The sequence below is a fragment of the Notothenia rossii genome (assembly GCF_949606895.1).
Source record: "Notothenia rossii genome assembly, chromosome: 11".
NCBI lineage: Eukaryota > Metazoa > Chordata > Actinopteri > Perciformes > Nototheniidae > Notothenia > Notothenia rossii.
In genome coordinates this window covers 6,284,597-6,296,923 of record NC_136910.1, presented here as the reverse complement: position 1 = coordinate 6,296,923, position 12,327 = coordinate 6,284,597, and the positions used below count along the sequence as shown (strand labels likewise).

General features: G+C 40.6%; 1 protein-coding gene across 9 annotated transcripts in view; it reads left to right on the top strand.

Annotated features, from left to right (window-relative positions):
• Positions 1–6: 6 nt before the first annotated feature.
• Positions 7–12,327, top strand: part of grid2ipb (glutamate receptor, ionotropic, delta 2 (Grid2) interacting protein, b) — a gene marked incomplete at its 5' end in the record, with an annotated part of 62,234 nt that continues 49,913 nt past the window's right edge. For 3 of the 9 annotated variants that reach the window (XM_079657011.1, XM_079657014.1, XM_079657012.1), the window contains 4 exons: positions 2,395–2,708; positions 3,464–3,717; positions 4,400–4,729; positions 5,539–5,693. In XM_079657011.1, coding sequence (XP_079513137.1) covers positions 2,633–2,708; positions 3,464–3,717; positions 4,400–4,729; positions 5,539–5,693 — 815 coding nt within the window. Of the gene's footprint in view, positions 665–2,394; positions 2,709–3,169; positions 3,308–3,463; positions 3,718–4,399; positions 4,730–5,538; positions 5,694–12,327 lie in introns of those variants that run through there. The other 6 variants (XM_079657018.1, XM_079657017.1, XM_079657010.1 and 3 more) reach the window with 4 other exon arrangements.

Below are 12,327 nucleotides of genomic sequence, written 5' to 3'. Positions count from 1 at the left end.
TGAGTACAATTTTAAATGCAATACTTTTACTTGTAATAGTATTTGTTGTCTTTGGTATTGCTACTTGTAGGCTACTTAAGTGAATAATAAGAAGAGTACTTATTTCACCTGTGTTAAGGGTTTTCTTAATTCAAATTTCTAACACGTTCTATGCTTACTTTAACCTCATATTACTTTTTAAAGCTCACAAGTAATTTATATAATTAATAGACAGTCATATTTTCATCTTATATGCCTTTTCCCTGAAGACTCTTATTTTTCGACACTTTAAAACTATAGCTATTACTTCACTATCTTAGTCACAAATGACAATGCCATTGACTTTAACGCATGTATTTGCTACAAAGTTCAAACATGAAAAACAGGCTAAAGGTTATTTAATGCACACACTTCCTTCTATTTTGGCTTGAAATTCAACCCTTATGAATACCTTTATAACATTTTGGCTATAGTGCATGCTTGAATTCCCGACTATTAGTTACTTAGGCTTGTTTTTCTCTGTCATTGCCTTCCAGAGCTCCACACAATGCAACACGGCATCACAGGACACCTGTTGGGTCTGGTTGCTGACATGGCCCGACACTCATATTACAGCTCTCGGTGCCGGAGAGGAAAGCTTTACTCTGGAGCTCTGCATGGACATCTATGGATGCTGTTTAAAAAGGTACAGGATGTGAGGTGTGGACAATATTATATGTTTCTTATTTTTTATGTGTTTTTGGTCACAATGCATTTTTTCTAAATGCTTTCCACCTTAATTATAACGAATGAAGATGTATTTTATTTAAAGCCCCTTGTTTATAATATTTAAAAACATGACTAAAGGATAATCGATACATATTGTCATAAATTCATTTAGCAAGTACACACTTTAAAACATTTTTTATCGTTTGACCTGCGAATTGTTGCAAGAAAAATAACATACTATCTTGAATAAATAAAGTAAAAACACACAATGAAAACTATAAAAGAAACATATTTTGGGCTCAAAATGTCACTCATTAATTCCTTAAAAGCGTTACGTTGGCTAAAACGTTGCTAGCATTCTCATGTAAACAAACGCTCGTGCAAACACATCAGGCTATATCAACGTCATGTTCATGTTTCAAACAATAACTGGACAATGTATACGTTGAAAATCCTTCACGATTTCTCTGAAGAATAATTTATTACAGGGGGGTTTATCAGGGTTGATTGCCTGTGATATGTCAGTTTCTGTCTTGTCACACGTGAGTAAACGTCTTCGCTGTAATGTAAGAGGAGTTTGATTGTAGCGAGCAGCATCCGTGTTGAATTATTCAGTTGAAGCCGGACTGTCTTTTCTTTATTGCACGCTTTGCACCTAATGACAGTTTGAACTCCAATAACTTTGTCACTACTTTCTCTTCAGCTGTAATGACTTTTCATATAAATGTATTACTGACTGCAACATGTTACCCGCTCTTATTGACACACCCTCTACAAATACTACGTCATACAATTAGTGTATCTGAGATGTCCAATCAATCATAAATACAATCAAATACATAATAATATGTTTTTTCAAATATCCTGCACTATATACAGTACTTTCTCATATTGAAGGGTGAAGCTAACACATTACATTGACATCATCTTATTGTAATTGACAAGCTTTTGTGTATTTTCACTATATGATTATTTTTTCTATTACATGTTGATTTTACAGCCACACGATTTTTTGAATTGTCTACAGCCTTTACACGTTCTCTTTATTATTGGGTACTGTTATTGGTATTGGATTTTAGCCCTTGCAGACCATTAACATGCACAACCTATATAACACACTACAGGAAAGGCAAAACCCCAACAAGCATATTAGGGCCCCTTTAAAAAGATAGTTCTGATTGAAAGACGTTATCTTCACACTGTGTGAACTTTCCGTCACTTGTCATAATGTCACATTCACAATGTGTCCTTCCACTAGTCAGTGTCTGCATTCTTTATTTGAGGGGAGCATGTGTTCCTTCAGTATTAATGACATGGGGGGTGGAGGAGCACTGAAGATTCAGTTCATAATCCAACTAATCCCACAGGCTGAAGTCTTAAATTGCCCCCCCCTCCTTCTCAATGGACGGCACATTTCGTTGTGCTCACACACGGACGGACGCATTCCCAGGCATGCAGACGCTCCAATTAGTCCTCATCAGGCTGGGCTGCGTCGACTCAGAGTGATTCTGGGCCACGAGCGGTCCCTCGGAGAGCCACCTAGCCGAGAGAGCAGGAGGAGGAAAAAGACATGTTGGTGTATTTATAGAAAAATGAGGCCTCGCACAATACCCTGTTTGGGAGAGAGAATTATTAAGGAACCGAGGTGCCTGGGTGCACGCGTCCCAGTTTTCTGATTAACACTGTGCAGGCGGGCCGGCCCGAGGATGAATCAGGGAACAGGACTAACTCGTTGACACACTCGCACAGAGATTGCACTCGCTGCCCGTGTACACTCACCTTTTGCTTATGAGGACACTGCTGTGGTTTTAAGGGTGGAAGAATGGGGTATTGTTTTGAGTTTGTCACCCTTTCCGTTTGACTTGTCCTTGGGTTTTTTCTAAAGATATAACATTTGAGGAGACAGATTGGCTGCCAGCAGGCCGCCCGCTGTTTGACATTCAAGATGAAGAAGTTTTTGCAAAACAAAAAAGGCAGATACTCTATCCGACGGGGCTCTCGGTATCCATCTAAAGATTTCTGTAAGTCTTTTATCAGCTTTGTGTGATGGCTGTGGAGCAAAATTAGCTTCCAGCTGAGCCAGAGGGGTTTATATTGAATCATATTTAACAAAATCCAACATGTGTATATCTGTAATTCTGTATTTGTCATATTAGATATGTTTTTGAGAACTGTCCATGTCTCATTTTGACATTTCAGAATGCCTAAAATATAAGCCAATTTGATTGCACTTTTTACCTTTTGCCTGCTCTGAAATCCATGCTGTCAGTTGTGTGCTCTATTATATCATTGTCATTCAACAGGATTGACTTGCAGGGAGTTAAAAAAAAATGGAATTGCTGCAGGAACTTTTGTCTCTAAAGCTAATTAAGGTCACAATCCCTGCAATGACTTCATTTGATTGGCTGCTTTGGAGTTTGTGAACCAGGTCAGGGACCGCTGAGTGTGTCATGGTTCAGGGTAGAGGGTTACAGAGCCGCACTCACGAGTACATCTTGAGATGCGAAAGACAGCAGAAGGGAGAAGAGACCGGGGACAAAAACGTAGTCACTTTGAACGCAAGCAAAGGATTATTCGATCAAAAAAATGTCACTTGACTTGAATATTTTGGCCAAAGTGGGTAAGTGCTTGTGTTTGAATGTCTATGCGTGGGCTTTCTTCATTTCGTAGCTTTTGTCCGCAGTATAGCCAGTGCAAGACCCTTGGAAAGTCCTTGGATCATGGGTGGGGACTATTTTCCTTCTCCTATCTTTCATATTCTCTCCCCCCCTTTAAGTCCTCAGCATGCCGTCGTCCAACCAGGGCTGGCCTGAGGAGTTCGGCTTCCTGCTGGGCGGCAATGGCCCCAGCTACATCCTGTCGGTGGAGGAGGGCAGCAGCGCTCACCTGGCCGGGCTGCAGGCGGGGGACCAGGTCCTGGAGATCGAGGGCCACAATGTGTCAACGCTGGGCCCCCAAGCTGTCGTGGCCATCGCCCAGACTCAGAAGAACATCCCTCCCAGCATCGGAGTGGTGTCCCGCATACAGCAGGTCTGACAGCTCCTGAATCACAGCAATAATGCATAAGTAGGTTAATGCCTGTGGAGATACCGCAATATGTGACATCTAGATTGATCAAAAGTCTTTAGGGGTATGTTCCTAAAGGTGTTCTTCACCCGCAATATGATTAATTGTATGTCCGTCACTCGCTCTGTGTGACCTTGAATCCTTGAACCCCGCATGCCTCTATGGTGAACAAAACATTTGGAAAAGGTTTGACGAATTTAAGTACATTGTGGCCATATTTGACAACAGCGATACTATATATATAAAACATCCCTTTTCACACTGTCATCGAAATCGTGCAGGTTAATCCAATTATTATTTGTCTTATCGAATGCTCTGTATTTCCAAACGAAGTGCATACTTTCTAAAATCTTAACATTTAATACACTTCTGCACTAACAATCTCAGCTGCACGTTTCTTGTGAGAGTTTATAAATGCATGATGTGATATGATTTTGCTGCTTTTTAAATAAGGCCCCCCATTTACTTCAATACATCGAGACTCTTGTTCTTTTTTGGATTCATTATTTATCATAGTGGCATGTGGGACAAGCTAATATTTTGTTCAAGATAACGGGGCAAATAATTATTCAATAAGGGTCTTTTGGGGAGTTTAATTCCTTAAATTTCATTACATTTACACTTTTATTTTTTTCTTGCGTCACAGATGGACATCATACCGGGTCCGGACGGTCGTTTTGGGTTCACCATCGTAGGAGACTGCCCCCTGCTGGTGGAAGACTGCTCGCCCTGCTCTCCGGCGGGCCGTGCAGGTCTGAAGGCGGGGGATTACGTCATGGAGGTGAACGGGATCCCCGTCCGGCAGCACGAGACGGCCGCGGCGCTGATCAAAGCCTCGCAGGGCCGGACGCTCCGCCTGGGGGTTCTGTGTCTCGGCCCGTGGCAGAAACACAGCATCAGCATAGAGGACAGTCAGGTGGGAGGAGAGGGAGCGAGGCTGGACCGCAAACACAAAGCTCTGGAGTTCAACAGGAGGGTACGTTCAAACGGCAACTGCAACTTCATTAATATTCCAATTACTTGTATATAGACTATTCTGCACTATTTCTATTTGATTGTATTTACTTGCACTATTATCTGTTGTATTGTGTTGCACTGTTGGAGGAGCCTCTGACCTAAGAATTTCATTGTAGCTATGTACCTATAATAAAAGCCTTGAACAGCGCAGGTTAACTTATTTTTCTGTTCAAGTTGGGTTTGACTTTGTTCTTAATGTGATCAATTGTTTGAATGATACAACTATTGGAAATGATTCATTAGGGCTTACCTAGATTGAAGAGTACGTAGTCTTCTAACACTTATTCAATTTTGTCTACTAATGGATTAATCAACATATCTCAAAACCAGAATTATAAAATAGCATTGCTATAAACCTTTTGTTTACCAGATGAATTGCATATTTAGTCATGAGACCTGAAAAATTCAGTTTTGAAACCAAGTGTTTCATTTCCACCATGTTTTTGCAAAAGTTAAAGCAACACTTCAGATGTTTTCCTTAAATATGCTAAATACTATTACATTCAAACAATGTATGTGTGTAATTTCATTCACTTCACTGGTGTAATCCTTTTACAAAATGTACACTGTGAGGGAATAAAAACGAACAAAGGAAGATGAAACTCTTCGAAGGAAGTAAAAAATATTTAACTCAAACTCAAGAGCCCTTCTTAAGGCAATTTGTCTTTTTAATTGCAGACAAAGTTTCTCATAGTACCAATCAGGCTTTGAGTTAAACTATGAGCTGACAGCCTCTCCCCTCTAACATCTCTGTCCGTTCTGCATCAGGTGGAACAGATTCTAGGTGATGAACCCGAAGTGAAAGAGAAGCTCTTCACGGCTCTGAAGCAGTACGCAGCGGAGAAGAGAGTGGAGTGGTTGGCCTCGGTGCTGCCAGACATCCTGAACACTGAAGAGCACCGACAGCTCATCTCCAACATCCGGTAAGGACAAAGCGTTTGAACTTCCATTACAAGGGGTCACCAAACACAGTGCAGAATAAACTGCTGGTAGAAAGTAGAGAGTTGACTTCTGCTATCTGGATTCTAGCCAAGCGTCTTGAGTCTAGGCTTTGAGACGAGGGGAAATGTACCAAGTGGCCTACTGGTAAATATAAAAAGAGATGCATCATTTGTGACCAGTGGCGAGTGGCACAGCCCCACCTAGTGTCAGCAGAAAGTAATTCAAATTATAATTCCAAAAAAATGCAATAAAAATACATCTTAAAATATATGTTAAGATCAAGTTTGATCATCTGATTCGTCTGTACATTGCTGTTTTAGTCTGTGTTCTTCTAATTAGTGTCTACAGTGTGCCTATTGAGCCGTTTTGAGTGACGTGGGTCAAGCCCCGATCGACCCCCTCTCTCTCACTGTCTAAATGAATGGGTGCTGTAAAAACTACACTGCACATGCTCAGAGTCTGTTTCTATTCAAAGTGTGCGGCAACAAAATAATCACCATAGGGGCAAAGTGCTGACATACCTACCAAACGTCATCTCATAATTCAGAGAGCTGATTGGCTGTAAAGTAAATGAGCCGCAAAATTGTAGTTGTTTGTGAAGAGGTGACGAGACAGAGCAGCGTGTAGCGATTACAATCAGTAAAACGGAAAGAAATTGAATGAAGTTGACCATCTGCTTCAGCTTTGGTAAGTTATGTTATGTCATATCTTTAGTTGATCTTCTGTGTTATGCCTATAGGCTATTGCTCTGCTGGATCCATTGATATTGTGACCTCGGTGATGAGTGTCCTCCCCCCCCCCCCCCCTCTCTATGGGAACCATGGATAGCCTTAAGCTATTTGTTTACGTGTTTAAAAAAGCACCAGGAACTTATATATATATATATATATATATATATATACACATCTAAGTTGTTTTGTAGATATAAAAACGCCACTGTTTGTGACTAAGACATCTGTTATTTAAAAATGGCTTCTTCCATGTTATCCCCCACTGTCTCGGTCCCATGGTACAAATCATTTTGTGCTAATTTGTATTATTTTGACTTTAAGGCATTTGAGATATGAATGGCAGTATTAGAGGGATTACTCATTTTTAATTTCTCATTTTCATTATAAATGAGATGAAAGGACCTTTGAAAATGAATATGTACTACCGGTAGTTGTAAGCTGGGATGTCTCAGCAGCTCCACAATACTTCATTCAAGATGTTATTTATAACATATTGTATTCAACATTTAACACATTTTGTGTTTCCTGGGATTATTACACCAGTCCTCATTGACATTTCGATACAAATCGATTAATTGTGCAGCCCTTACTCCCCATCTACTGTATCCCACACACACATCCCAAATGTGTCATATATTTCAAGTACTGAAAAGTAAAATAATCTGCAGGGTTTTTTTCGTCATAATGACGGGTAAACAGGCTTTTCCCGGTGCTCGTCCTGCAGGATGGATTAGCGCGGGGGTTTCGACCGCTGCCAGCCGTTTCAGAGCTGTGCTTTAGGTTTAGGTGGGCCCCATCTGCCACTCCACAGTAAACCCACAGTGACCCCCTCCAAGTCGCTTCATCCGTGTTAGTGAAACTCGGACTTAACTGCCCGAGCTATGAGTTTTTGTGCCGTAAATGAGTATTGGCAACGTGAGGCGAAACTCACAGCATGGAAGTGTGTGTGATGACGAACCACAGACAGATTTAGTCGAGTACTCGCTTCATGGAAACATAATGTAATACCGGTGGCTCTGTATCCACTGTCCCTGGAGATACACGCAACAGATTTTGTGAGTTTCTATGAAGTGGAAACGTGAAAAAGCACTGGGGTAGCCAGAGGATTTGTTTGCGCCAAAATCACCAGACGTTCTCTCAATCCCCAGACAGTTAGTCCACAGATTCCTCCACAAGTAGAGCCAATCAAAACCTTTTATTGTCTTACTACGCTGGCTCTCATCCACTACTACACCACTTTGTTCTATTTTTAGTGGCACTAATATACAGTATAAAGCCTTTCCAGCAGTATGAGGTCAGTGAGTGCTGTGGTTACCTGAAATGACAAATGAGGTGACAGGATTTCTGTGTGCTAAATTGGTCATGAATAATTCAAACACTGACAACTTTTTTTATATTCAAGGACACTCCTATTTGCTCGAGCACCAATAACAACATTATTATTATTATTATCTCTTTGTGTTTTTTTTACGATTCCCCCACCCATCCCCGAACTCTTCTACCTTCCCCTCCCTCTCTCTGTGTTTTCTCCGGATGGATTTTATTCTCATTATTCTGCTCACTCTCTGCTGGCGGTCGTTTTTCCCCTGACACTTGGTAAAGTCCCAACATATATTTGATCCCCCTCAGAGAGCCAGCAATGAAGCAGTCTTATAGTGAAGCTGCTCACTATTTGACGGTGTAACTTAGTTTCTTTCTTTGAGCAATGGGTGACAGCTAACAAGATGAATTGCCTGGGGTGAGTATTTACTCTTTCAATTGGACTCTTAGGTGTTAGGAAATGTGTTATTGAGAATATGTGAGAATTTGTGAATTTTTTTATTGGCTTCTTTGGGTCTAAGCCTGCACTGGTTTTGCCATCAGTGTAATTATGTACGTGAAGTGAAATCTGATGGCGGCTGCTGCTGATGTTTTTGCCTCCGAAATCCTCTATTCCCTCGTTGTTTTCCTAGCTTTCTTCAAGGCAATTTCGAGCCTTAAATCAGGAGTTTGTTCAGGCTGCTTCATATGATTGTGACCAACATTAAAATGGACACTGCAGGTTGTAACACAGTGAGTGATACAATGGAATGTGAGTGTATCTGTCTCTTTCGTGAGCAAAGTCATTAGCTTGAGTGATGCTCTGCTTTTAGGATTTAATCTCTCGGTGTGTGTGTGTGTGTGTGTGTGTGTGTGTGTGTGTGTGTGTGTGTGTGTGTGTGTGTGTGTGTGTGTGTGTGTGTGTGTGTGTGTGTGTGTGTGTGTGTGTGTGTGTGTGTGTGTGTGTGTGTGTGTGTGTGTGTGTGTGTGTGTGTGTGTGTGTGTGTGTGTGTGTGTGTGTGTGTGTGTGTGTGTGTGCCAAATGTTGCTCCCTTTTTAAACTGAGTACTGGTTGTGTGTTTCTTCTCCTTAACTCAAGACCCACCGTTTTATTTGGATTTGAACTGAATTTTATTTATTCACATTAAATTCCATTTGATTAGAATGTTTTATTCAGTGCTGCTGGTTTGTGAAGCCCTTTGAGTTACCGTTGTTTGTGAATACGTTTGATGCGATGTGATTTGACATCGCTGACACTATGGTCATTATGGTGCACTTATTTAATCATGCAAACATCGACTTACATCTTCATTACTTCATTGAAATTCATGCATTATAAAAGAAACGAGTGATTAGAGGGTGATCACGGTGCGTCTAAATGATCCCCATATCTGCTTCTCTCAGCTCCTTTGTCTTGACCCCACAGCGCTTTCCGTTCCAATGGTGCTGATAATGATGGTGTTTAATCTTAACTGCAGGAGTCAGTGGAGCTCGTTCTGCAACTACTGCTGAGATGCTACACTTAAAAACACAACCATGGCCCACAAGAGCCTCCCAAACTGCTTTTAATATGAGCACAAGCCGTACTAAAGCCAGTACATTCATAATTTAGACTGGAATCAGTTGGTTTTTTATCGTTGTTGGTGGATTTATTATCTGTGCTTTATGTGAGCTGCTTGTTTGTGACGAAGGAAGAATAAAAAACAGATTGCTTTTTATCCACACGGCTCTAAGGATGCTTATGCCGGATGGTATATCTTTACTACTACGTCTTCATGTATAACATACAATCATGTTCACATAGAGAGTATACTGTAAACCATGTAGTCAAGATTCTAGGGGAGGATTTCGACTCTGATTGATCCTTAAAAAGAAGTGGACGTAGTCACTCTGACATCACCCATTAGATTTCTAGACCAGGGGTTCCCAAACTTTTCACCCCGCGACCCCCAAAAATAACAGTGCCAGAGACTGGCGACCCCCTGTCGACGGGGTGGGGGGGGGTGCCAGTGAATTAATTTCAGTTTTCCGCACAAACACTGCGCTAGTGGGTTGTCAAAGGGGGAGCCTCGTTGCGGGGAAATTATACAAATGGCTAGTCCGCCCCTGAAAATGTCTATGCAAACGTTATTATTAATAATAATTAAAAAAATATATATATAAAAACCATTAATCAATTATTTTTTATAATTATTATTTTTTAAATTTTCAATTTAATTTTTTTAAACGCGACCCCCACTTTGGGAACCCCTGTTCTAGACTACCGTTTTGAACCCTCAAGTTTGGCATTATGGCCGGCGCCATCTTGGTTTTATTTTTTCCAGAAGTGACCATATTTAGACGAGAGGGTTGAGCTGGGGAAGGGCAATGCCGTGCGGGGCTAGGTACGTTATTTTAAATACTTTATTGAAGGTATTTGCATTCCAGTTATCCGTCTCTTCACTTAAAAAAAATTATAAAATAAAAGACTTAAACAAGAATTAAAAAAACTAAAAATTAATTAACTCTAATTCACATAAATATATTAATTTTGACTCTAATATTTACTAGCAAAAACATGCTTGGAGACTTTTTTGCTACAACAAAATGCTGACGAATGTTGTTGTCGCGACTTGTCAATCACAAGGTAGCAAAGTATACTCAATGCTTATTCCTCGTGTGTGTAAACATATTGGTAATCAAACCGATTCTGATTGTGATACATTGTGCCCTTAATCGACAACATGGACATCAGGCTGTTTTAAAGAAGACCATTAATTGGCGATTTAATCCATAAACCTTTCAGGAAGATGTTTACAGAGTTAATAAAGCTCGCTCCTTTTTGTCACCAGTGTATCTTCCCCCTGCTGGCCATTTGAAAGAATGCAGGCTCTTTTGCACTGGTTCCACTTTTCAGATTGCAATGCAATGTAGGACACACATTCATGTCCTCCTCAGGTTTAATTATAATAACTGTGTTTTATTTTAAATAGCAAATGTTAGAATGCTTACTCAACTGTATCTGTTTAATTATTGATTTCTTTATTCATCACATTTAAAACCACATTAGTGTGTTTATTCAGTGGCTCAGACTTTTTTTAACAGCACCGTTTTTTAATCTACTTACTTTTGACATGTTCCTGGACACAGACCCAGTGAGGCTCAGTAAAGGATTTGAAATCAGATACATATATTTGTATCTCACTGGCTTTATCCTTACATGTGTGACCAACCACTGTGCCTTTCTTGGCAGGATACCATATCACACCTACCTCTCTATTTGTCTAGACATGTCATCAATTTCCCCCTCACTCACCTGTAGTCTGGACACTTGAAATGAAATGAGGTCTCCTCTTTGTAGTTTCCTGCTCGTCATTCTTCCCTTTGAGATATCTGTCCCTGCTTGCTCCCTCCTCCACAACCCTCCCTCAGATAATTATAGATCCCTCTTCCGTATAAATGAGGTCAAATCAGAGCACTCATTTAGTTTCGGAGAGTTGACGCGGAAAACTTTTTGTGATGATGTGGCTCTTTTACCCTATGGCAGTGCATTTCGAGGTGAATGAATATCTGGATTTTATAATATAAAAAAAATGCTGATAGCAGCAGGTAAACCCTCACAGACAGGTGCTGTGTGAGAGACAGAGACATGTTAGTGCTGTGATATGAATAGATGGCAAAAAGCATGGAGGCTAAGATAGAAAACAGAGCGAGGCTGTGTGGGATGCAACACCTACATCACTACATAACATTTATTTATATCTCAGGAGACTTCTCATTGTAGCCGGTAGTCTGTGCTCAGGCTGCAGTGAGACACAGCAAAGCCTCAACAACTGATCAAAACCTGCAGAGACAGCGACAGCAGGCTAAAAATACGTGCCCTTTATTTTTCAACTGAGCAGATTTGTTCCCAAAATGTGATAGCCGCCATTCCCCTGAAGTGGCAGCTACTTTCAAGGTTCAAGGTTCTTTATTGTCAAACTAACATAGCTACAGAGTAATTATGTCGTTGAAAATCTTAGGTCACAGGCTTCTCCAACAATGCAACACTATAATACAGATAAGCAGACAATATTAAAACAATATTAAAATATACTATATTAAAAGTAATACACAAAGAAAAATGTTTTTTTTTAAAAGTGAGAAAAAAAAAGTGGAATAGTGCAATACGAGTCTATATACAAGTTATTGGAATGATATATTAGATAGTAGATAAATAATTACTAAGTAGCAGATGAATGTTATGAAATTGTTTCAGCAGTTCAGTTGTTCAACAGTCTTATTGCCTGCGGGATGAAGCTGTCACTGAATCTGTTGTTTTTGTCTGGATGCTACGGTAACGCCTGCCAGACGGCAGCAGACTGAACAGTTTGTGGCTGGGGGTGATGGGGGTCTTTTATAAACCTGAGGGATTTCTTCCTGAGCCGCTGGGAGTAAAGGTCCTCCATGGATGGCAGCTCCGTCCTGGTGATGTTCTCTGCAGTTTTCACCACCCTCTGTAAAGCCTTACGATTAAGGGCGGTGCAGCTGTCGTACCAGGCCGTGATGCAGCCAGTCAGGATACTCTCTACGGTGCACCTGTAGAAGGTCAGGATCCTCTCTATGG